General features: G+C 50.4%; 2 protein-coding genes and 1 pseudogene across 3 annotated transcripts in view; 2 read left to right on the forward strand and 1 right to left on the reverse strand.

Annotated features, from left to right (window-relative positions):
• EMP3 (epithelial membrane protein 3) overlaps positions 1–24,367 on the forward strand; it is a 161,618-nt gene that overhangs the window by 116,446 nt on the left and 20,805 nt on the right. The window contains exon 1 of one of the 2 annotated variants that reach the window (XM_058674565.1): positions 23,255–23,258. The exons of the other annotated variant lie outside the window; for it this stretch is intronic. The gene's annotated coding sequence lies outside the window, so the exon portion shown is untranslated. Of the gene's footprint in view, positions 1–23,254; positions 23,259–24,367 lie in introns of those variants that run through there. 2 annotated transcript variants of the gene reach the window in all.
• Positions 8,333–9,204, reverse strand: LOC101531622 (vomeronasal type-1 receptor 4-like; annotated as a pseudogene).
• On the forward strand, positions 10,653–22,320 carry LOC105942443 (lipocalin Cav p 2.0101-like). Its single transcript, XM_012930319.2, has 7 exons — positions 10,653–10,670; positions 14,532–14,669; positions 15,048–15,181; positions 18,890–18,924; positions 19,009–19,125; positions 22,108–22,209; positions 22,298–22,320. The coding sequence occupies exons 1-7, from the start codon at positions 10,653–10,655 to the stop codon at positions 22,318–22,320; spliced, it is 567 nt and encodes a 188-aa protein (XP_012785773.2).

Consider the following 24,367-nt stretch of genomic DNA (forward strand, 5'->3'; position numbering starts at 1 on the left):
CTAGCTCAACCCAGCCACCTCCATAATCCAGCCCACACTCATGCTTCGGCTGCAACCGCCTGACCAGCCAGACACACCCCAGCCCTGGTTCTCATGCAACCTAGTTGGGCTGAGGCCTATCAGAGGGGTGCGCACAATTTCTCTTCTAGGCCCACTCCCAGCCCTGGATCTTGCACTTCCCAGGTGGTTCTATGGTCTAGCCAGACAGGACTTGCACCCATGTGCAGCACCTGCTGACTGATGCTGTGGTAAACCCCAGCCAGCCCACACTGACTCATGCATGTACAGTGGATAGGTGGCTTAGCCCAGCCTGGCTCTCATGCAATCCCAGCCCACATGCAGGTCAGCCCTGCACAGCCTGCTCTGCACCAAGTCCCACTTCACACTCACCAGAGGTGCTGTGGCCCAGCAGTGGAGATCCCACAATTCTTATACCAGGTTCATCCCCCACCCAAGGTCTCACATGTGCTGGTGGAAATGTGGCCCAGACTGGCATGGCTCCCCTTCACTCATTCACTAGCAGGCGCTGCAGCCTGGCTCAGTCTGGCCTGCCCCAGTCCCAGCTCAGGCTGGCAGGTACTGCAGCATGATCCAGCTTGGGCTGCCCCCTGTCCCAGCCCTAATGTAAACTGGCTGGTGTTGTGGCCCAACATGGCCTGTCCTGCACCCTGTTCTGGTTCTCAGACTGCCAGTGGGTGGTATAAACTGGCACCCTGGACCTGGCACAAGCCTAGTGTCTAAACTCCTCACCTTTAACATGATGGGATCTCATATGGGCACCAGTTTATGTCCTGGCAGCGCCACGTCCCAACCAGCTCCCTGCTTGTAGCCTGGGAAAGCAGTCAAGGACGGCCCAAAGCCTTGGGACCCTGCACCTGCATGGGAGACCCAGAGGAATCTCCTGGCTCCTGGCTTTGGATTGGCTCAGTTGTGGCTGTTCCAGGCATTTGGGAAGTGAATCATCAGATGGAAGATCTTCCTCTCTGTCTCTCCTCTTCTCTGTATATCTTACTTTCTAATAAAAATAAATAAATCCTTTAAAAAATGCCCCATCTTGCCCCACCCCAAGACCTGACCCACACATATGCCAGCCGGTATTGCAACCTGCCTTAGTCTGGGCTGCTCCCAGCAGTAGTTCTTGGCTCATCTTCAGGAACTGCATCCTAACAGAATAGTTCCTAAAGCTCCTGTGTCAGGTCACTTCCCACCAGCAATTCCCTCGCACACCAGTGGGTCCTTGACCCCACCTGACTTGTCCCACTTCCTGTTCTGACAGGCACAGCAGCCTTGCCCAACCAGCCCACATTCTTTTGCATTCTTCCTATGGATGCTACATCCCAGCCCTGCCTGGACCACCCCAGACCCAGCTCTCACATGCTTCAACAGGTATAGATACCTAGCCCAGCCTGTTCTGTACCCACTCGGGCTCTTACAAGCACCAGTGGTTGCTAGAGCCTAGCCCAGTGTGGCACACCCAAGACCCGGTTCACACATGCTGAGGAATACTGCACCCATAAGCTTGCCACCCCATTCTGGCTCTCACAGTCACCTGTGGGAACCATAGCCCAGCATGGCGTCCGCATAACTCCCAGACCAGGCTCACACCCAGCCACAGATGTGCATGTGCCTGTTGGTGCTGGCTCCAATCCATCTTGGCGTAACCTATCACCTGTCTTGGCCTTTGCCATTAGATGCTGCAGCATGGCCTGGCACAGCCCATCCCCAGTCCCAACTCTTGCTGGTGCGTGTTGCATTCTAGCCCTGACCAGTCCGCCCTCGCCTTGGCTTTCATGCAGACCAGTAGGTGTGATAGCCTAGCTTATCCCTGAATGGCTCGCACCCCATCCTGGCTCTTGTGCATGCCAGTGTGCCCTGATTTGGCCTGGCCCTGCGCGGACTACCCCACCAGAGCTAACACACACACCTAAAGACAAGTGAAACACTCCTGTCTAGCCTGACCAACTCCAGCCCTCACTTTGGAGTGCTGTGGGCCAGCCCAGCACCAGCCCTCACTCACGTTGGAGTGCTGTGGGCCAGCCCCGCACCAGCCCTCACTCACGTTGGAGTGCTGTGGGCCAGCCCCGCACCAGCCCTCACTCACGTTGGAGTGCTGTGGGCCAGCCCCGCACCAGCCCTCACTCACGTTGGAGTGCTGTGGGCCAGCCCAGCACCAGCCCTCACTCACACGCTCCAGCCGTAAACCACAAGTTTGGAAGTGCATCTGAGCTTCTACAGGAGTGGCAGAGAGCCCAGGACGTGGGGCATCCTCTGCTGCTTTCCCAGACACAGTAGCAGCAAGCCACACTGAAAGCTGGGAAGCCAGCGCTCGATAGGATCCTAGCGTTGCCAATGGCGGTTTTACCTGTCGCACAGAATACCAGCCCATCTGCTGTCTTCTAGAGCCCCTTGTTTCTTTCAGATTCCTTTTCCAATATTCACACTTAGACATAATAGATTCTAGAGGATGGATTTTCAGTCTTTTTCTCTAGCAATTATCTAGAATAATATTCTGAAGTTGACTGTTTAGGATGCTTGATATGAGTAGTTCTAAGTTATTCCTTTTTTTTTTTTTTTTTCAATTTCAGAAGCAGAGTACCAGAGAAGAGGGAAAGGCATAGAGAGAGATATTCAGTCAGCTGAGTCACTCCCCAAATGTCCGCAGCAGTGGGAGCTGGGCTGATCCGAAGCCAAGAACCAGAAGACTTCTCCAGGTGTTCCCGTGGGTGCAGGGGCCCAGGGTCTTCACGTATTCTCTGCTGCTGTGCTCAGAGCCTGAGCAGATAGCCAGATCAGAAATGGTGCAGGCAGGACATGAACTGGCTCCGACGCTGGATGCCAGCAACACAGCTAAGGCTTAGCCTACCATGCCAGAGTGGAGTCATTTTTCTTAATTACTTGTGTTTATTTTAGAACCCTTTACAATTATATCCAGATACCAAAAGCTCTACGAGTTAAACCCTATTTAATCTTGGACACTCACTCCGCGTTCACGGCATGGATTCTTCCGCACAGCCCTTCATCTGTGCTGGAGAAGGAAAGGGAACGTTTTCATTGCTGTGTGAGATAATGATCTTGCTAGGTAGGCGAAGGGTGACAAACGTGATCCTCACATTTTGACATTGCTGGTGATGTCTTCAGAAGATTTCTCAAAAATAAATCTAAAAGAATTTGGACAATATTCCCATAGTTGAGTAGGACTTTTTCACTTATCTTTTCAAAATCATTTTATCAATTCATACCGTATGCTGAAACCATAAATGTGCGCGTACAGAAATGTTGTTCTGTTACTGGTAAGATCAGCTCTGTATCCAGTACTGCTCTCCCAGCACACCCTGGCTTGCGTGACGACACTGACGGACCAACAGGTGCATTGATCACCTCGCTTGCCCACATCGTGGTCTTCCACTGTTCTGTTGGATGTTTCTTGGATGAAGCACAATCAGTAGTTTTCAACCTTAGTTTGTCTGATATTCATAAAATTACCAGATCGCTTAGATTCCTCTGTGTGTGGTACATGACTACAGTTGTCATGGAAGGGGTGGGGCAGTGCCCTGACTTGATGAACACAAATATGATAAGAAAAGTGTCTGCCTGCTGAAAGCCTTCCAGGGGTGTTGGGCCTAGGAGTTAAGATGTGCTGGGGTGCAGACATCAGCTCTGGCCTCCAGTCACAGCCTCATGCTCCTGCAGACACTGGGGGTAGCAGGTCATGACTCAAGTACTTGAGTTTCTGCCATCCATGTAGAAGCCCTGCTGGACTGGCTGGCTTCCAGCCTCAGCCAGGCCCAGGACCTGCATCTTGTGAGCTTTTGGGGTTCGAAGAACAGGGTATGGGAGATCTTTGTATGTAAACCTGCGTTTTCTTGATAACACAGGAAAAACAAATTTTTTAAAAGATTTGTTTTCATTGGAAAGGCAGATAGAGAGAGAAAAGGAGAGACAAAGGTCTTCCATCCTCCAGTTCACTCCCCCCAAGGGGCCACAACAACAGCCAGAGCTGAGCCGATCCAAAGCCAGGAGCCAGGAGCTTCTTCTGGATCACCCATGCAGGTGCAGGGTCCCAAGGTTATGAGCCAACCTCTACTGATTTTCTAAGCCACAAACAGGGACCTAGATGAGAAGTGGAGCAGCCAAGACAAGACCCAGCACCATTATAGGATCCCGGTGCATGCAAGGTGAGGACTCTAGCCACTAGGCTACCGTGCCAGGCCCCACAAAGACAAATTTAACTTTTAATGTACACTCAAGAAGAAAGAACTGAAGTGTTGAAAACTTATCCCCCAAAAAAGGAATCAATATATTTTTAAAATCTCTCCAAAAATAGTGAAATTGTTTTTTTTAAGATTTGATTAGTATTGAAAAGTCAGATTTATAGACAGAAAGATCTTCCACCCGCCGGTTCACTCCACAAGCGGCCACAACAGCTGGAGCTGAGCCAATCCAAAGCCTGAGCCAGGAGCCTCTTCTGGGTCTCCAACATGGATTCAATGTCTCAAGGCTTTGGGCCTTCCACTACTGCTTTCCCAGGCCACAAGGAAGGAGCTAGAAGGGAAATGGAGCAACCGGGACATAAACTTGCGCATATATGGGATCCCAGCACAGGCAAGGCGAGGACTCTAGCCACTAGGCTACCATGTTGCGCCCATGAAATTCTTTTTTATTATTATTATCATTTCAGAATAACGTAGAGACAGGTTCATCTGAATATTGCACAATCTCATCCATAAACCTTCAGCGAAACTTTCAGCGAACAATAATGAAGGAGTGGAAAACTTTGACCATTAGCCCATCAGTGACAATATTAGAAATGAGATGTGTACAAGAAAACCATTCATGATCCTAGATGCAAAAATCTAAACAAGGTGTGTAAAAGACCAACTCTGCAGCTTGCATTTTGCTGTGATTTTACCTCTTACTTTGCAAGCACAGTGTGCTCCAAGCACCCTGAGCTGTGCTGACAATCTGACAGCCTTGGGGATCACCAAGAAGAACAAGATCAGTCACAATCAAACGGGAACCAATTTTCAGGGGGTTCATGAGCACAGGGGAGCAAGCGTGCACACACTGTCTGTGGGTCCTGCTCACTCACCATCTGTTGCCTCAGGAAGCCAAGGAAGAAACCCTTTAAGAAGCCAACAACCTTGGCTCCTTCTGAACCCTCTAGGGCGTCACACCAATGTGATTATGCATCTTTGGAAATCAAGAACACTAAGGTTGGATCATCAGCTGCATGGAGGTCTATAGGGAGAAATGGGAGGTCTGTGTGTGGATATGTGTGTGTTACAGACCCAGTGTGACCTCTGAAATACAAACATTGATGCCCTGATGCCAGATACGACTCCATTGGGAGATCGTGTTCTAGGTAAAGAGCCATGAAGGAAGGCAACCTTGGGGCTTGTCTCACACAGAAGAGTTTCCACACAGACGAAGCAATGAGCAAAGCAAGATTATTAAAGTAAGAAGCCTCCTGCCACAGCAGTTAGAACAGGCTGTCCAGGAGAGGAGGACCGAAGATTCTGGTCCAAGAGGAGTTTTTCAAGCTCAATTCAAGGAACAGAGGATGACAATAGAACCCACCAGAAGGCTGGAATTGTAATCCTGTCTAGCCTGCGCATGAACACGTGAAGCCATCAGAAGGGTGTGATTGGTCATTCTTTTAATTTTCATGAGAAAACTAGAAACTGAGAAGGGTGGGATGGCACTTCTGTCTTGGAAAAAAAAAAAACCTTCAGAACACAATGCAGCCCCTATGCTCTATGGACCCCTCTTCTCAGCGTAGGGACCTGACCCTAATTACCTAATAGTTCATCTAATCTCCTCACGACAAGGCCCTTATGGAAGTCATTAAGGTGAAATGGGGCCCATGTGGGTGGAGTCTGGGCCCGCTAATGTCTTCCTTACAACGGAAGGAGAAACTCGACTGGTTTGCACATGATGTTCAGCCTGTGCGTGTGCAAGATGTGAGGAGACAACATGGAGGTGATTCTCCCCAGCGCCTGGCCTCATCTCAGACTTCCAGCCTACAAAAGCATGAGCAAATAATTTTCTCGGGCCCAGCACGATGGCCTAGTGCCCAAGTCCTCACCTAGGATGCACCAGGATCCCATACGGATGCTGGCTCGTGTCCTGAGTGTTGTACTTCCCGTTCCTAAGCAATGGAAGACGGCCCAAAGCCTTGGGATCCTGCACCCAAGTGGGAGCCCTGGAGGAAGTTCCTGACTCCTGGCTTCCGATCATTTCAGCTGCAGTTATTATGGCCACTTGGGGAGTGCCATGCCAGGCAGTGGCTCAATAGTCTAGTGCTTCACCTTCAAGCCCTGGCATCCCATGTGGGCAGCAGTTAGAGTCCCAGCTGCAGTTACAGACCAGGTTTCTGTTTGTGACCTGGAAAAGCAGTCGAAGATAGGCCAAAGCCTTGCAACCCTGCACCCATGTGGGAGACCCAGAGAAGCTCCTGGCTCCTGGCTTTGGATTGGCTCAGCTGCAGCCATTGTAGCTATCTGGAGAGTGAACCAGTGCATGGGAGATCTTTTTCTTTATCTCTCCTTCTCTCACTAAATTTGCCTTTGCAATAAAAATAAGTAAATATATATATATATAACAAAACTAGTCACCCACTGATCTGGGGAACACTAGAACTTATTTTCTCTATTTTTGTCTATCTTATTTTCTCTGTCTCTATCTCCAGCCTCCCTCTAACCGTTCTCGCTGACCCTTCCCGTGCCCCCGTCACACGTGATCTATGTTCAGATGCACACAGTGGCAGATTCCATCTGCGGGGGGGAGCCAGAGGAATGGTCGTGTGCTGAGCCCGGGCGCCAGGCAGAGCAGGGCAGGCCTCGCTCATCCTCTATCTCTGTGTGACTTCCCCTCCATGAACCAATCATGGGGACTCCAACCTCCTGTTCCCCCAGATCCTGCCTTCAGACTGGATTAGCTTCCCACCTTCAATCCATTAACTGTTTGATCCATTAACATAAGATGGCGGGGGTCTACCCTGTAACATACAACCCTCTGGGACGCACCCAAGCTGGTGTGCCCACATAGACTTAGCAGAGCAGGAGCGACCACAAGTCCTGCGGGTGCACGGAGGGCAGCCGGCGTCTTCCTTGGAGGGTGTTGCTCCGGGGCCGGGTGTCTCGTTGGAACGACTGGATACTGAAGAGAGCAGTTCTGTGGACTCCTGGAAAACCAGATCAGAGCCAATCCTCCTGTGTCATGGCTGCCCTCAGGAGCCACTTTTCATCATTGGTTTCTTCTGCTTTGATGACTACTACACATATTGCCTCTAATGCAGTACCTAGAATATGCTAGGTCAAGGTCATGTGTTGAGTGGATAAAAGAAGCTTCTTAGAGCAGCATAGTTTAATATAGATATAATGCAAACCTCAAAAGGACTTTCAGGGGACAGTGTTGGGGCATAGTATGTTAAACTGCACCTGTGAAACCAGTATCCCACATGGGTGCCATTTAATGGCTCAGCTGCTCTGCTTCCAATACAGCTCCATGCCAGCGGTCTGGGAAAGCAGCCAACAATGGCTCGAGTCCCTGGGACCCTGCCACCCATGTCAGGGATCCGAAGTTCCTGGCTTGGCTTCAGCCTACCCCATCTAGGGAGCAACCAAGCGATTGACGTTCTCTCTCTCTCTCTCTCTCTCTCTCTCTCTCTCTCTCTCTTCAAAAATAAGTAATTTTTTTGGTTTTAGGAAAAAATGGTACTTTCAGGGATGTAGCAAGCTAAGCCCCTGTCTACAACACCAGCAACCCATATGAGCACTGGCTCAAGTTCTGGCCACTCTGCTTCCTCCAGATCCCTGCGGATGTGTCTAGAAAAGCAGCAGAAGATGCTCCCTGTGCTTGGGTGCTTGGGACCCTGCACCTTGTGGGACGTCCCAAAGAAGCTCCTGGTTCCTGGTTTCAAAGCTCTGGCCCTTGTAGCCATTTGGGGAATGAGCCAGAATGGAAAATCTGTCTCTGTAAAATGTCTCAAAAATAAATTCCTTTTTTAAAAAAAAGCAGTACTTTCTAATTTTCTGGTAGCTTCATTTTAGAAAAGCAAAAACAGACAGATAGGATTCATTGAAGTAACAGTGATAGTATCATAATATAAACCTATAATCTACATGATAAACGCCTATGTACTTTATTCATATGGAGACCTTAACATGAGAGAGGTTTTCACAATTACAGCAAGGTTCAACTGTATCTAGCTCTGTTTCCAGACATCCATGACCTGTGGCAGACAGGCGTGTCAGATCAGCCAGCGCAAACTCTTTGACACAAGATGGTCCACACCATTGAAAGGGAAAAACTCAGTCGGGAAAGCATTTTGTTATTTTTCATCAGCAAAAAAGGACAGATGGTTGGGTAACAAGCGGATAAGATCCCACCAATCCCCTCCAGCCTCGGGCTTCTCCTGGGCGTATACAATAAATAGAGGGTGAAAAGATTATTTGAACAATAAAAGAGCACAAAGCAGCCGACGAGCAAAAGGATGGTGTGGATGGCTCTGCTCTCAGGAGGTGTCCGGGAGGAGAGGCTGGACCTGTGGAGGCGCCGGGCTCTCCTGCGGTGTTTATACAGGTGACTCGCCATGTACAGGCTGGTCCCCATCATAAGTGCCACAAAGAATCCATCTCGAAACATGATGACGCTTACAAATAAGGACTTGAACTGGCTGTCTACAAGTTGCCTAGCGTGACAGTGCGCGTGCGCACTGTGCCCAGCAATCGTGGTGTTGCATCTGGTGCCTACAATGTCAATGACGTAGATATAGACCAGCATGTTAATGACCCAGAAGAAAAAGAAAGAAGGGAGAACGCCCACAGAGAGTTTGGACTTCAGCCATGCCCATTTGGACCAACTGGGACTGACAGTGATGGCTTGAAAAGCACTGAGGAGGGAGGTGGTGCAGATGGAAAGACCGCGGGCAACTCGGAATATGTACAGAATGCTTTTGCAGCCAATATCATTCAAAGAATGCCTTACCCTGGAGGAGGACAAGAGGTCTGGCATTAGCGTGAATACAATGGTTAGAATATTGACCACAGACAGGTGCATGAAAACCACATCAATGGGCTTTTTCAGATGCGGCTGGATCAGGAAGGTGTAGCAATAGAAAACACAGAGCGCCAAGTTCCCCATGACACCCACACAAACCTGGCAGATGAGAAAACAGCTGTAAATCGCGTTGCTTGGAAACATGAATGAGGTACAGCCTCTGCTTGAACAGGAAGTCGAATACGTCCCAAAATGTGTTCAGAATGTAATCTGTCAAACAAAGCGGTAAAGTTCGGAGCGAGGGAAGGATGATGAGGGGCCTGGCTGTGCTGGATTTCAGGCCCAGGTGTGACAGCCTCAGAACCCGGATTCCAGGGATGCCTGGGAACCCGGAGTGCAGGTGAGTGGCCTGGGACAAGGGCGGGACTCAAACACCACCTGACACACTCCACATGTTCCCCAGGAGCACAGCGTGGCCTGTAGGAGAGACATCCCTTTGCTCCGGTACACTTTTCTGTGGAACAAATCTGTGCACCGCCCCATGACCTCTACAAGGGATGCTACTGTACATTTTTAACACAAAAGGGGGTAACACATATTTGAACTCCTTTTTCAGAATTTTGGCCATAGAAATGATTCTTTCAAGACAAGGGACATTCATTCATCCCATCTAAATGTATCATAAAGGATATTGAAATAGCACTCAGTTGTGATCAGTGGAGAAAAACTCTCTGTCTCCTTCTTTCTGTAAATCTGATCTACATCCCCAATAAGAATAAATAAATCTTTTTTTTTTAAAGTGGGGGAAGAGACACAGGCAACCTTGTGGAAATTCACCATGAAGAATATTGAACTTGGGAGTGGTCGTGACCACGCAAGGATCCAGTAGGGAGGTGAGCAGGGACACCAGCACTCCACACACGCTTCACGGGGCAGTGCACCGCACACACCAAACCCAAAGATGCCTACGGCTGCTTCCCCGGAAGAGGGGCAAATGCATTCTGGCCATCACATTTTATAATTAGCACAGCCTTGGTTAAAAAAAAAAAATGTACAGCATGAAAAGTAGGATGACAATATATTTTAAGAACTAAATAAAGAACAATTTACTCAAATTTTATAAAAATGAGCCCCACACCACATAATATTTGAGCTGTTGACCAAGAATGACACCCAGTGATGGAGGGTACAAGTGATGACATAAACTTCTTCGTGGTGACAAAGAAGCTAAGAGACTAAGAAAAACATGTAATCCAGTGATGCATTAAGTTATGCAATATCATTTACCATATGTTAACAACTAAAATTCCTAGGAAAAACAAAAAAAATTTTGAAGGAAATAAAATGTTTAGGATGTAACTCATAAAAATGATTTATCTCCCATGATTTAAAAAAAGAAAGCTACACAGTTAACAGTGTCACACTAATGGCTTGAAATGCCACCATATTGGTCCCAGAAGGTTAAGGATTAAAACCTTGCCTTTCGGAGATGAGCAACAGTAAGTGCTGAAAAAGAATGTTCCAGAATCGTTAGCTAAGCCAACTGACGTAGTAAGAGGAATTTTGCATTTCCACTGACCTCAAAGTGAAAAAAAAAAAATGACTCCAATTTTGGTGTTCCACCACAAAGCTATTTCTTAACAGTCTAGAGGATGACGCTGTTTCGAACGGTGAGCCTGGGAGCTGGCACTGACAAAAACACAAAATCGCTCACTGAGAACAGTGCCGTGGAGTAGCACTTTCGATTTAAAAGAAGAAGAAGAAGAATCAGCTATTTCAAACAAAAGGTTTTATCTATCAGTAGATAGATGCTGGCCAAAAAACTCTCTGTTTGGCAGAGAAATAGAAGTAAGGAAATGAAATAACAGGCAAGTTCTTTCCCGAATAAACAAACACGATTAAGGATTGAGAGTAACAGTGGAAGGCAAGACGCAGACGCTGGGCTGGCTTTAACCGCCTGCATGGCGCTGTTACAAGCGAACGCTCCAGCCCCAATGCCAGTGAGCTGCAGAGACCCCGGGGGGAGAGAACCAAGGGAAGGAGCTGGTGAACCATGCTTAGAAAACAGAACTGGGTCAGCAAAGACAAGAAGGAAAAATGGGACGTGGCACTGGAAAAATACGTACAAAAAAAATTGGAACTGACCAAGTGCGGAGCAGGAATGGGCAAAGCCTCAGCGCCTCCTTCCCCTCCTCCAGGCTGGGGCCGCAGGAGCTTGCGGGACGCAGTCAGCTTCCCCGCACTCGGGAAGGCGTCTCGGAGAAGCCCGGCACTGTGTACCAGGAACACAGTGACAGGACTTCTCCTCCCAGTGCACACCGGTCACCCTGTCCCCTGCTGCCCCATGGCCTTGTTTATTGCGTCACTCTGACACACTGGGGAGCCCCAAATCACCCTCCCAGAGGCAAAGTGAGTCTCCTGGTGAATACGTGGGTTGAGTTATGAGCTGTGCCATGTTTGGGCATGCGTTTTCCCAAGCTGAACACCATCAAAAAGTGAACTTCAGAATGACACATGTGGTGGGAAGTTAGTACTCACACAGCTCATGGAAATCACCTGGACCCCTGACACAGCCTCACCCTGAGCTGGACCCCAGAGCTCACATGCCAGGCTTTCACTGTTAATTCCTTTTTATCTTTCTTTCTTTTTTTTTTTTTTTTAATTGGAAAGCCAGATGTACAGAGAGAGGGAGAAACAGAAAAATGTTCCACCCACTGATTAACTCCCCAGATGAACACAATAGCCAGAGTTGAGCCAATCCAAAGCCAGGAGCTTCTTCCAGGTCCCCAGCATGGATGCAGGGTCCCAAGGCTTTGGGCCGTCCTTGACTGCCTTCCCAGGCCACAAGCAGGGAGCTGGATGGGAAGTGGAGCAGCTGGAACATCAATCAGCCTCCATACGGGATCCCAGCACATACAAGGGGAGGATTAGCCAGTTGAGCTGTCATGCCAAGCCTGATTTTCACTATTGTTAAACTGTCCATACTACCCAAAGTAATGTACAGATTTGACACAATCCTTACCAAAAGCCTAATGATAGTTTTCATATAACTAGAAAAACAATTTTAAAAATTGGTGTGTTGGACCCAGCATGGTAGTCTAGTGGCTAAAATCCTCACCTCGCAACTCCCAGTATCCCACGTAGGCACCAGTTCACGTTCCGACTGCTCCACTTCCCATCCATCCAGCTCCCTGCTTGTGGCCTGGGAAAGCAGTCGAGGACGGCCCAAAGCCTTGGGACCCTGCACCAGTGTGGAGACCCGGAAGAGGTTCCTGGCTCCTGCTCAGCTCAGTTTCAGCCGTTGCGGCCCCTTGGGGAGTGAACCAGCAGATGAAAAATCTTTCTCTCTGCCTCTCCTCCTCTCTGTATATCTGACTTTCCAATAAAAATTTTAAAAAATCTCTAAAAAATATTTATTTTGTGTATGAAACCACAAAAGATCTTGAACAGCCCACAAAATTTTTTAAAAAGAATAAAATTACCTGACTTTAAAGCATACAGAAAGCTACAGGAATTGGAACATCATGTATTCATAAAAGCAGAACCACGTGTCAGTGGAACAGAGTCGAGCGCTTAGTGGCGAACCCACACTTGTGCAGCTGACCGGTCTCCCCAGAGACCAGAAAAGAGCAGTGTGGCCAGTAAACGGGGCTGGGGCTATCGGATATGGACACGCAGGACAGTGACACTCTTCCCTCTGTCACCAAGCACAAAGACAAACTCAAAAAGGAGGAAACAGTGATAAAAACATGCAAAAACATGAGTGCATAAATCCCACAAAGAAGAAAAAACACGAGGCTTCATTCTTGGGCCTCTTCCTCCCACGCAGGAGACCTGCTTTGATGGCCGCCTTAGACTGCCAGCTTCCGGCCAAGCACGTTGGCTGTGACAAAAGCAGTTTCTCACCCACACAACAAGGAAAATCTTAGATCCTTCTGAGCCCTAGAGCAGGAGGGATAGGCTGGCAGAATGACAATAAAACCTTGTAGGAGAAATTGACGTTGCAGGCTCAGGACGGACAATCTTTGAGGCCAAGAGAGGCCTCGCTTGGGGGGCGGGCGGCGTTTCAAGCGTCCACTCCCAGGAGGTGAGCACCTTGAGGTTCTCACCAGCAAGATCAGAGAGACGCCCCATCCTGCTCCACCCCGGGGTCATGGGAAGGGCGTGGTTGTGAAGCGTACCAGAACCTTCTGTTCTTATCAAGGTCTGCCCTTGACCGAGATCGGCTTACACACTTCGCTGCGCCTCGGTGAGGGATCCAGCCGCCCCTGGAGTGAAAATCATGCCAGGATAGCCAAAGCCCAGAGCAGAGCCGGGCATCCACCCTGATGGCAATTGCAGTCCTCCGACCTGGACGTCCTCCAGCATACACACACTCTTGTGTCCGGGGAAGGAATGGAAAATGATCTTCAAGGTGCTCACTTGGCTAATTACTAGTTGGAAATTAAAGAGCAGACAGAAAAGTAAATCAAGTCCAAAGACAATATTGGTTTAGCACACCTGAGATGCACAGAAATAAGAAAAGTCACCATTTAATCCGCTGTATCATTTGATCCGGTGCAATTGAGCCATTGCACCATGAACAAAAATTAAGACCAATGACATTTCCCCATGAAGGAAGTGAGACAGTGATTGGTCCTAGAAAACACAGATGATGCCAAACGAAAAACAAGGTGTGTAGAGAATTCCAGAAAATGATAGTAAGCCTTTGTCTTCAAATGTTTTATTTTCTTTAAAAAAAAAAATTGTAGATTGTGGGTCTGGCATGGTAGCCTAGTGGCTAAAGTCCTCAACCTTTACTAGTCAAGAAAGAATCCCCTATGGCTGCCAGTTCGTATCCTGGCTGCCCTGCTTCCCATCCAGCTCCCTGCTTGTGGCCTGGGAAAGCAGTAGAGGACGGCCCAAAGCCTTGGGACCCTGCACCCGCGTGAGAGACCTGGAAGAAGCTCCTGGCTCCTGGCTTCAGATTGGCACAGCTCCAGCCGTTGAGGCTACTTGGGGAGTAAGACAACAAATGCAAGATCTTTCTGTGTCTCCTTCTCTCTATAAATCTGTCTTTCCAGTGAAAAATAAATAAATCTTTAAAAAAATAATTATAGCTTGCGTTGACCAAAGTCTTTATAAGGCTCAATGCATAAGACGGTGACTGTCAGGTTAAGATGGCTTTATTTGCATTCGACGTGTGCAGTGGACACAGCCCTTAGAGAGAGGTGGAGAACACAGACCGAGTCGCTGAAAGACATGAAGCTCATCACTTTACCAGCTGAAAAACGCAGACATGATTAGCTCGCCCCTTGCTCTTGACTGTCCCAGCGCTGAATGTCGAAGAGCACAAGCTGAAATCACAGCCGCAGGCCTCACCGGCCAACGCCTTGTCTGGGGCTCCAACACCAAAGCCGGAGCCTTGGCTGGTTCGACGTCAGGTTCCCGCCTACCGCCAGATGTAACCGCAACACCAACCGCGAGCAAGGAAGAACAAGCAAATCTTGAAGGTCACCTCCTCACAGAGCTCATATAAATGCGAGCCACAGGCTCAGACTCTGGCCAGCATTGGCAAGTTCACGGCAGCTGAGGAAGAGAGGGGCCTGGAGGACGTCAGGATGGGCACACTGCTCCTGGCCCTCGCACTCAGCCTGGGCTGCATCAAAGGGACCCAAATGGCAGACCAGGTACCTCGTGGAGACAGGATGCAGCCATGTGGGAGTGGCCGTGGTGCTGTGTGAGCGTGTGTGTGTGTGTGTGTGTGTGTGTGTGTGCGCGCGTGTGTTGGGTATAGAATTCAGAGTTCTCGTCTCTGGCAAAAAAAAAAAAAAAATCAAAGTACCAAAATTCAGACTGAACGCAGCCCAGGAATCAGTAATCCGTGTGAATTCTAAGTCGCTGAGCCTCAATTCTCTCCTGCTTGTACCCCGACCCCGAGAAGGCCAGTGCTGTCAGAGGTATTTGCTGTCAAGCCGTGGGCTTGCTCTGTTTAATTCGTGTGTGTGTAGAAGCATGCCCAGAGCCCGGGGCTCCCTCTCATTGCATGTGAACGCTCTTTGTAACAGGATTCCAATCATAACTCCATTTACTTGACATCCAACAACGCAAAAATGATCAGCGAGAACGGACCACTACGAATTTACCTGCGGCGGGTCGACTCCTTGTACAACGGCGATCTCAACGTCACCTTCTACATCAAGTGGGTACATGCTTGCTCTGCTGTACGCTTCCAAAAACCTTGCTCATTCCCCCAAAATGTCCATAATGGCTGCATGTGGACTGAGTGAAGCCAGGAGCTAGGAGCTCAACCCAGGCCAGCCATGTGGGTGACAGAGACCTACCTGCAAGAGCCATCACGTACCACCTGCCTCCCAGGGCACAGGGCAGGAGTCAGCCAAGAGCATGGCCCTGCAGCAGAGTCAGGGGCTTCAAGCAGGACGCAGACTCCGTACAGGGTGTATTTACCATTGTGCCAAACACCAACTGACGCATCTTATTAATTAATTATTTATTTAACACAAAGGTGAAGTTACAGAGAGAGAGATCTTCCATCTACTGGTTCACGCCCCAAATGGCAGTAATGCCTAGAGCTGGGCCAGTCCCAAGCCAAGAGCCTGGAGCTCCTTCTGGGTCTCCCACATGGCTGCAGGGCACAAAGACCTGGACTGTCTTTCAAAGACCAGAGAATTCTTAGGGACTGTAATCCACTAAACCAGTGACTTATCCTGGAAGACTACCTTTAAAGACTTATTCTTAGGGACTGTAATCCACTAAACCAGTGACTTATCCTGGAAGACTACCTTTAAATAGTCATGAAGTATTTCCTTAAGTTCATTAAATATTCCCTTGACTTAATTATTTCAGTGGGGTTTTTGTTTTCATTAATTCAGATGGTCTCATTTTCAAGGGTTAATTGCACGTGCCAAAAATTCACCCAAAAGGCAACGAGAACGGAAGATTTCTGGTACAGCATGACCTGTGAGTATGGCCTGGGTGGGCTGCGGCACTTTGCTTTCCAAATACACTCCCACCTGACAGGATCATGCTTCGGTCCAAGGGACATCTATACCACCAGACACCAGAAGACAGAGTGACAAAGATGCCCTGGCCATCTTAGCTCGTGTTAGTGCACACTGCAACGTCCATACAAGGGTTAAGTCACCTGGCAGCACGCGTGCCAGCAGGTAGTCCCTCTGCTAAGCAGCGCATGCCTGCAGAGTGGGTCCTGCAATTAATATTACTATGATCACGAAGACTGCTAGTTACCGGAGGCATCCGCGCAAGCGTGCAGCCCAGCAGGGATTCCGCAGGGCTGTGCGTGTCTCACAATCACCCCCAAGGGCTGAGTTGCTCAGTACGACCACTGCCTTCCAGTGTTCTTGCTGGATTATCACTCACAAAGTGACGGATCCAGGTTTCCAGGTTTCCACCCAGCATGCACAGTCCCCAAGTCTTTCTCCTCCGAGTCGGGGCTCCCCCTCTCTCGCAGGGAACAGAGGGACACGGAGGCAGAGTCCCACAGCTCACTCGGTGTACCCTGCTGTCTCGGGGTGACCCAGCTGCACACTTTCCCAACTGCAAAGAGATGGGCGCTAACACCCTTTGCCGCCTCCCCCAGGACAGCAGGAGCCATGAACAGTTTCGGAATCGGGCCCTGAGGAACATAGATGCTTTTGTTTTGTTTTTGCAATCCACGCAGAAAACATGCCACCTTATAAACCATTCCTTAGATAAGTCTGCTCTTACTTGGAATTTTGAAATAACTTCTTGAAACAGCGTGTCTGAGCCAAGAATGACACGGAAGAAATGTCAAAGCGTGAGAGCTCGCACGGCACAGAGCCCGCGCGTGAAATCCTGCAGGACGCCCGCTCTGACGCACCGACTCGGGCACGGGGAAGGGCGCAGCTTCAACTTCCCAAGCACCCGCACTTGAGATGCGTTTTGTGTCTCAACACGGTGATTTGTCTGAGTCGAGTCCCTCCCGAATCACATGCTGTCTGTAGTTTAGGGAGTTCAGGGTGATGACTCCATGGTGGTGGCTTCCCAGCTCAGCAGCCTACGTGTGTGTGATCCTGTGTTCAAGTTCTTTTCTTCCGAGCTTTCCTATCCCATTGTCTATGTCCTCCATGCTTCCTGCCTTTCTTTCTAGCACATTCTCTGATACGCTTGCCAATCATGCAGAAGTGCATTGCTGACGAGGTCTCCAAACAAACTTGCAGGTCGGCTAACTTTGGTTCAGAGTGAGATGCAAAGATTCACAAAGGTTTTTAATTTTATTTATTTGTGGGTTTAAATAGTGGAGAGAGCCACAAGTTCTCACCTGCTAGAACTGTGGAGTAGTGTTTTTATATATATATTTTTTTAATTATTTATTCTGAGCCCAGCGCAGTAGCCTAGTGGGAAACCTGGAAGAGGCTCCTGGCTCCTGGTTTCGGATTGGCTCAGCTCCAGCCATTGCGGCCACTTGGGGAGTGAATCATCGGATAGAAGATCCTCCTCTCTGTCTCTCCTCTTCTTGTATATCTGACTCTCCAGTAAAAAGATAGATACATGTGTTTTTTTAAAGAGTTGCAGAGAAAGAGGGAGAGCTGGAGAGAGAGAGGTCTTCTCTCTGCTGGCTTACCCCCCGGTGGCCACCACATCCAGGCTGGGCCAGGCTGAAGCCAGGCGTCTGGACCTCCACCCGGGTCTCCCATGTGATGGAGGGGCCCAAGCACCTAGGCCATTTCTGCTGTTTTCCCAAACGCATTAACAGGGAGCTAGACTGGAAGTAGAGCATGCGGGACTCAGGGACTGGAACGGGTACCCACATGGGACGCCAGCACCACGGGCGGCAGCTTAGTCATCTGTGCCACCGTGCCAGCCCCTTTCTCTGAGCAGCTGTGTCGTCATCATCCCCCGACAAGAGCTGTCGCCATGCCCCATCCAAAGCCCACAGCCTCGCCTGGCCTCCCCGCTGACCTCTCTGCCTGGCTCGCTCTGTTTCTCAAGAAAAGATAGAAGCAGCAGAGAGCACCACTCTCTATGTTCTTTCCTTACTTATTCCTTCTGTTTCTGCCCCCAAGAAAACAGAGATTGTATGAGAACAGATATCTAGATTCTCTGCAGTATTCTCTCTCTCTCTCTCTCTCTCTCTGTAAAAGGCAGTTACAGAGGGGAGGAGAGACAGAGAGACCACCCCTCTGCTGGCCACAGTGGCTGGAGCTGGGCCACCCCAGAGCCGGGAGCCTTTTCTGGAGTCTCCCATGCAGGTTCAGGAGCCCAAGAGCTTGGAGCATCCTGCTCCCTGCTGTCCCAGACCATGTGGCACCCACACGGGATGCTGGTGCCGCAGGCTACGCCTGCTATGGTGCTATGGTGCCACCTCCTCGCCCCCACCACTATTTTTTTAAATTCTTTTTGACTCAGAAATTCCCAGCTTCATAACTGTGGATGGAGGCAGGTACAAAAGGATGAGTGAACGCTAGTTCAGCTCATTGCTGAAGGGCGATCTCAGCTGTGCTGTCATTGTTTGACGACACCCTCCTCTGACGGCACAAGGGTTCAGTCTCAAAAAAAAAAAAAACTCAAAAAGTTGAGTAGTTTAAAGAAGCAGCAGCAGCAGGAACAAGCTTTTTTTTTCTTCTCCTTTTTAATTATTTTTCATGATGCGGCTCCCTAGGCTCAGGGGTTTACCCCTCCACCCTGCCCCCACCTCCCTGTTCCACCGTTCTCCCCTGTATTATAACGATAGTACGGTCCTTCAGCAACAGCCACAAGTCCATCATTCTGTTATTTAAGTGTATCCTGACATTGTTGGTACAGACAAACTTTTTTTCAAGAAAATCCAGCTCCCAGCAGCCCTCAAGAAACCATCAGTGTAAAAAGCTTGGGAAGAGGTGCCAACGCTGGAGCCTTCTTTCTTCAGGTGGACGTCCTTTGTGGTGGGACCCCCAGGGGGTGGTAGGATGCTGAGAACTGGGCGCCAAGTCGGTCTCTTCGCTGCTAAGGCAAGGCTGTGTCCCTCTCTCTCCGTCTCCTTCACAGACTGGGGAAATAACTACTTCATGGTGAACATGAATCAGGTAGGATTGGTGACTATTTTCTTCATCAACGTGAGTGAAGATGGACGCGTGACATCCGTGCTGCTGGCTGTAGGTGAAGGTGAGAGTCAGGCCTCCCAGGAGCCGCAGGAAGGCTGCCAGCCGCCGAATCGGCTACTGCCAGGCCCGAGGGGAGCAGAGAGGGCTCTGTGGTTGTCCCGTGGGAAGCTGGGTGCACAGCCATCTGGAAAACCTCCTCAATGAATTCGGGAAGCCTCCTGAATGGAGGTCGTGGTACAGCACACTGGTTTTCTTGAGATGCTAGGAACTGGGACACTGAACCCTGTTTGTGCCCAACCCTACTGAGAATGAAACTTTTGTACTGGTTTTTTTTTAAGATTTAATTATTTTTATTGGAAAGGCAGATATATAGAGAGGAGGAGAAACAGAGAGGAAGATCCTCCGTCCGATGATTCACTCCCCAAGTGACCACAGCTGCTGGAGCTGAGCCAATCCAAAGCCAGGAGTCAGGAGCTTGTTCTGGATCTCCCACACAGGTGCAGGGTCCCAAGGCTTTGGGCCGTCCTCAACTGCTTTCCCAGGCCACAAGCAGGGAGCTGGATGGGAAGCAGGGCTGCCAGGATTAGAACTGGCCCCCATATGGGATCCTGGCACATGCACGGAGAGCTCTTTAGCCACTAGGCTGCCATGCCAGGTCCGTTTGTACTTTTTTTTTTTTAGATTTATTTATTTTTATTACAAAGACAGATATACAGAGAGAAGGAGAGACAGAGAGGAAGATCTTCCGTCCAATGATTCACTCCCCAAGTGAGCCGCAACGGCTGTTGCGCGCCGATTCAAATCCGGGAACCAGGAACCTCCTCCGGGTCTCCCACACGGGTGCAGTGTCCCAATGCATTGGGCTGTCCTCGACTGCTTTCCCAGGCCACAAGCAGGGAGCTGGATGGGAAGTGGAGCTGCCGGGATTAGAACCGGCACCCATATGAGATCCCAGCGCCTTCAAGGAGAGGACTTTAGCCGCTAGGCCACGCCGCCGGGCCCCGTTTGTTCTTTTTATACTGTAATTATTTTCGTTTTATTTGAAAGGCAAAGCGAGAGAATGAGTTTGATCTCCAATCCACTGGTTACTCCTCAAACACACAGAACTCCGTCCAGGTCTCCCACTTGGGTGGTGGGGGCCCAGCTACTACAGCCGACACTTGCTGCCTCCCAGGAGGTACGTTAGCAGGAAGCAAAACTGGACTTTGAACCAGGGGCTCCAATATGAGATTCTCATTGCTGACCCAAACACCCACACATACCTGTCTCCCAACCAACACTGCACAGCCATCAGGTCCAGGTACTGGGACCAGCGTGGTGGCGTAACAGGCTAACCTCCACCTGCAGCACCAACACCCCACACGGGGGCCAGCTCAAGTTCTGGCTGCTCCACTTCCCATCCAGCTCCCCTGCTTGTGGCCTAGGAAAGCAGTAGATGGTCCAAAGCCTTGGGACCCTGCACTTGCCTGGGAGACCCGGAAGTAGCAACTCTAACTGTTGTGGCCATCTGGAGAGTGAGCCAGTGGATAAGTGATTTTCGTCTCTTTTTTTCTCTCCTCTCCTCTCTCTGTAACCCTTCCTTTCAAATAAAAGTCGCTAAATCTTTTTTTTTTTTTTTTTAAGCCCGGGATTTTAGAAGGGCCTTAACCCTTTCAGAACCCTTGAAAATGGCATCACGCAGTGCTGGCTGGCGCCCTGCTCACTCCTACCCTGCTGGGGCCCGCTGGGAAGGGTCGCTTTGCTGGGTGTCTCCTGGTGGGTGGAGCACGGGGTGACAGAACACCCTAACTCAGCGAGTCCCCAACGCACCCTCAGGGTGAATCGCTGATATTCTGAACTATGGTCAGATACACTGAGATTTATCCTTGCAACCATTGGAAAGAGCGCAGTTCAAAGGCTTCCAGAACCTTCACAGAGACGTGCAAACACCACCACGGTCACCTCCCAAGACAACTCCTAGCCAAGCCTGCCAGCGTCCTACACGGGCGCTGCGTCCAGTCCTGGCTACTCTGCTTCCCATCCAGCTCTCTGCTGAAGTGCCGGGGAAGGCAGAGGAGGACGGCCCAGGTGTTTGGGCCCCGTCCCCATGTAGGAGACCCCGGTGGAGCTGCAGGCTCCTGACTTTGTTTCAGTCCAGTGCTGGCTGATACAGGCATTTAGAGTGAAGCAGTGGAGGTGAGATGTCGTGTGTGTGTGTGTGTGTGCGTGTGAATCCCTCAATCAAATGAGTAAGTTTATTTTGGTGCAAACACGCCTCACCTAGGCATTTCAGCACGGGATGTAGGCATCTTAAAGGATGTCTTAGCCACGAGGCACCTGCCTTTAAATTTGCCTTGTAATTCCATTTTTCCACAAACACCAAGGAATTCCCTCATACCTTGGAGGGGTTTCTGGTCCTACAGTTTAGTGCAAGCTGTTTAGGAAATCAGCAGTATCTTTAGACCTCTGTCTACACCAGTGCCATCCCCCAGACAGTCCAGCCTGACCGGCCTGGGCATGACCTGGCTGAGGAATTGTTTGCCCAAGTTTTCTCAAGAAGAAGCCTGGGCTGCGGGAAGCATCGGCTTGGGCTGTGAGCTGAGGCCTCCGTGTCAGCGGGAGGTGGGCTGGGGCGGCAGAGTTGCGAAACAGCTCAGAGAGATCCGGTGAGCTTCCTTCCTGCTGGCAGGATGCCATGTGGAGGTCGCGCGCGTGTGCACAATGGTAGGATGGTTATAGCTGGATGGGAAGCGGGGTTGCCGGGATTAGAACTGGCGCCCATATGGGATCCCGGCACATGCAAGACGAGGACTTTAACCACTACGCTATCGTGCCGGGCCCACTTCTACCCTTTCCTTGAAATAGTCACCAAGCTCCCAGTCCCAAATCCAGGGATGCTGGCAGGTTTCCAGGGAAAAAAAAAGCAAAAAGATGCCTTCAATGACAAGGCACCAGTACTTGTAGGTCTCAGACCGGCTCCTCACGGTGGACTTGCCGTTCCAACTGCCTCAGACAGCCAGCTGTAAGAGAACTGAGAACTGAGAGAACTGTGCTCTGCTTCCAGGCAGCACCCCAGATCTGACCCCAACCCTCTACTCCTCTTACAAAGAAAGGGTGCGTAAGCTGCGCTTGCCACTCAAAAACATCATCAAAGTCACGGAGACGGGTGAGTCAACGAATGCGACCCCACGTGACGCACGCCACAAGCTCTTCAGTGGAGCGAGGTGGGCTCATTGCGTCATCCCTCCCCACAGACACCTGTCCCCACAAGACTTAGGTGTGTACGTCTGTAATCCAGATTCTTCTGGAATTCTCTCAGGTAAAGATTTCCAGCATAAATCTTTAAAAAAAAAAAAAAAAGGAGGGGGTAAAGGAGGGTGCTATGGTGTATCAGGCTAAGCCTCTGTGGCGCCAGCTAGTTCGTGTCCAGTCTGCTCCATTTCCCATCCAGCTCCCCACTTGCGGCCTTGGAAAGGAGCAGGGAACGGCCCAAAGCCTTGGGACCCTGCACCCACGTGGGAGACCCAGAAGAAGCTCCTGGCTCTTGACTCCTGATCAGCTCAACTCCACCTGTTGTGGTCATCTGGAGACTGAAGCCGCAGATGGAAGAGCTCACTCGTTCATTTCTCTCGCGCGCGCTTTCTCTCTCTCTCTTTCTCTCTCTCTCTCTCTCTCTCTCTCTCTGCCTCTCAAATAAAAAATTAAATAAATCTTACAAAATAACTATTTCCAGCAGCCAGGGACCTCCTGAAGGCAGCCCGGGATCGCACTGCCCGCGCGGGGGGTCCGGTTCCGGGGTTGCAAGCCAGCGGACAGCGCCACAACATTGGTGAGGCTCGGGCATGGACCTTCGGGACACGTGAGGCTGGACATTGAATGACCGTGGTGGGCCAAAGCAAAGATGAGTGGCGGTCTCGGTGATCCCCGTGATCCCTGATCCCACTCGAGATCAGGGCTTCCCGGCTCGCGATCCCCCAGGAGAGGCGTGGGCAGAAGGACTTCGCGGCCCAGAGTCCGGAACTGGACGCGGAGTCCGCTCAGGCGGAGTGTGCGCGTCCCCTGGCGGCCGAGCGGCGCGCAAACCCGGGGCGCTCGGGGTGGAGCGGGGCGGAGCGGGTCGTGCACCTGCCACGCTCGCTCGGCAGGAGCCACCCCTCGCCCCCCACAGTCCCCCACTCCACGGAGCCCAGCAAGCCTGCGTGTTCCGGCTCTCTCCAGAGCGCAGGGGAGGGGCTGCTTGGTTGGAAGGAGGCCCTCCCCAGTCCTCCTTCCCTCCTTCCACCCCACTCCCGCTGTCTGGTTTTGCAAAGTCACTTTAAGGGGGCCAGACGGAGCTCACCTCCCTGGCCTCAGCCCCACATCCTATAGGACACCTGGACCAACAAGGGGCATCTTCACTTCGGTGTCATTCCAACGGTCGCTCTCAGGGCTTTGTGAGGGTTAACTCGAGCAACGCGGAGGCCCAAGGGCTGCTGTGCCATCCCACAACCTAAGATGGAAATCTATGTTCAAATTTCACCCAATTTGAGAGAAATGCAGACAGATCTTCCATCTGCTGTTTCATCCCCCAGATGGCCGCAGCAGCCAGTGCTAGGCTGTGAGCTTCTTGAGGGTCTCCCATGTGAGTGCAGCAGCCCAGGTATCCGAGCCACCCCCTGCTGCCGCCCAGGTGTGTTAGCAGGGTGCTGGAGGGGACACTGGACCACGACTGAAAATCAGCTCTCTGACATAGTCTGTTAAGCTTCCACCTGTGGTGCCAGCATCCCATATAGATGCCGGTTCATGTCCCGGCTGCCCCACTCCCCATCCAGCAACTGCCTGTGGACTGGGAAAACAGTAGAGGACGGCCCAAAGCTTTGGGACCCTGCACCCACGTGGGGGACACAGAAGCTCCTGGCTTCTGGTTTCTGTTGCAGTCATCTGGGTAATGAATCAGCGGATGGAAGATTGTGTGTGTGTGACTCTACCTATATTTTTAAAAAAAAAAAAAAACTTTAAATGCAGTATCTAGGCGAACCATGCAGGTTGCATGCAAATACCACGCATTTAACAAGAGACACGCATCCTGTGACTGCAGGACGAATGGAGCCTCCAGCTCACCAGGCCCAGCCCCAACTCATGCATCAGCTCATCTCATACTGTGTGTGACACATGGGCCTAGTACAATAGCATAGCAGTTAGAGTCCTCGCCTCGAATTATCGGACGGAAGATCTTCCTCTGTGTCCCTCCTCCTCTATGTATATCTGACTTTCCAATTTGATCTTCCGTCCGATGATTCACTCCCCAGGTGACCGCAATAGCCGGTGCTGCACCGATCCGAAGC

The sequence above is a fragment of the Ochotona princeps genome, chromosome 16 (assembly GCF_030435755.1).
Source record: "Ochotona princeps isolate mOchPri1 chromosome 16, mOchPri1.hap1, whole genome shotgun sequence".
Taxonomy (NCBI): domain Eukaryota; kingdom Metazoa; phylum Chordata; class Mammalia; order Lagomorpha; family Ochotonidae; genus Ochotona; species Ochotona princeps.

What these genes read in the sequence shown, in the direction of transcription:
- LOC105942443 (XM_012930319.2), top strand. An exon ending in GGACCCAAATGGCAGACCAG is followed by an intron (nt 14,670 to 15,047) that starts GTACCTCGTGGA and finishes TCTTTGTAACAG; the next exon opens with GATTCCAATCATAACTCCAT. An exon ending in GCTGCTGGCTGTAGGTGAAG is followed by an intron (nt 19,126 to 22,107) that starts GTGAGAGTCAGG and finishes CTCTGCTTCCAG; the next exon opens with GCAGCACCCCAGATCTGACC.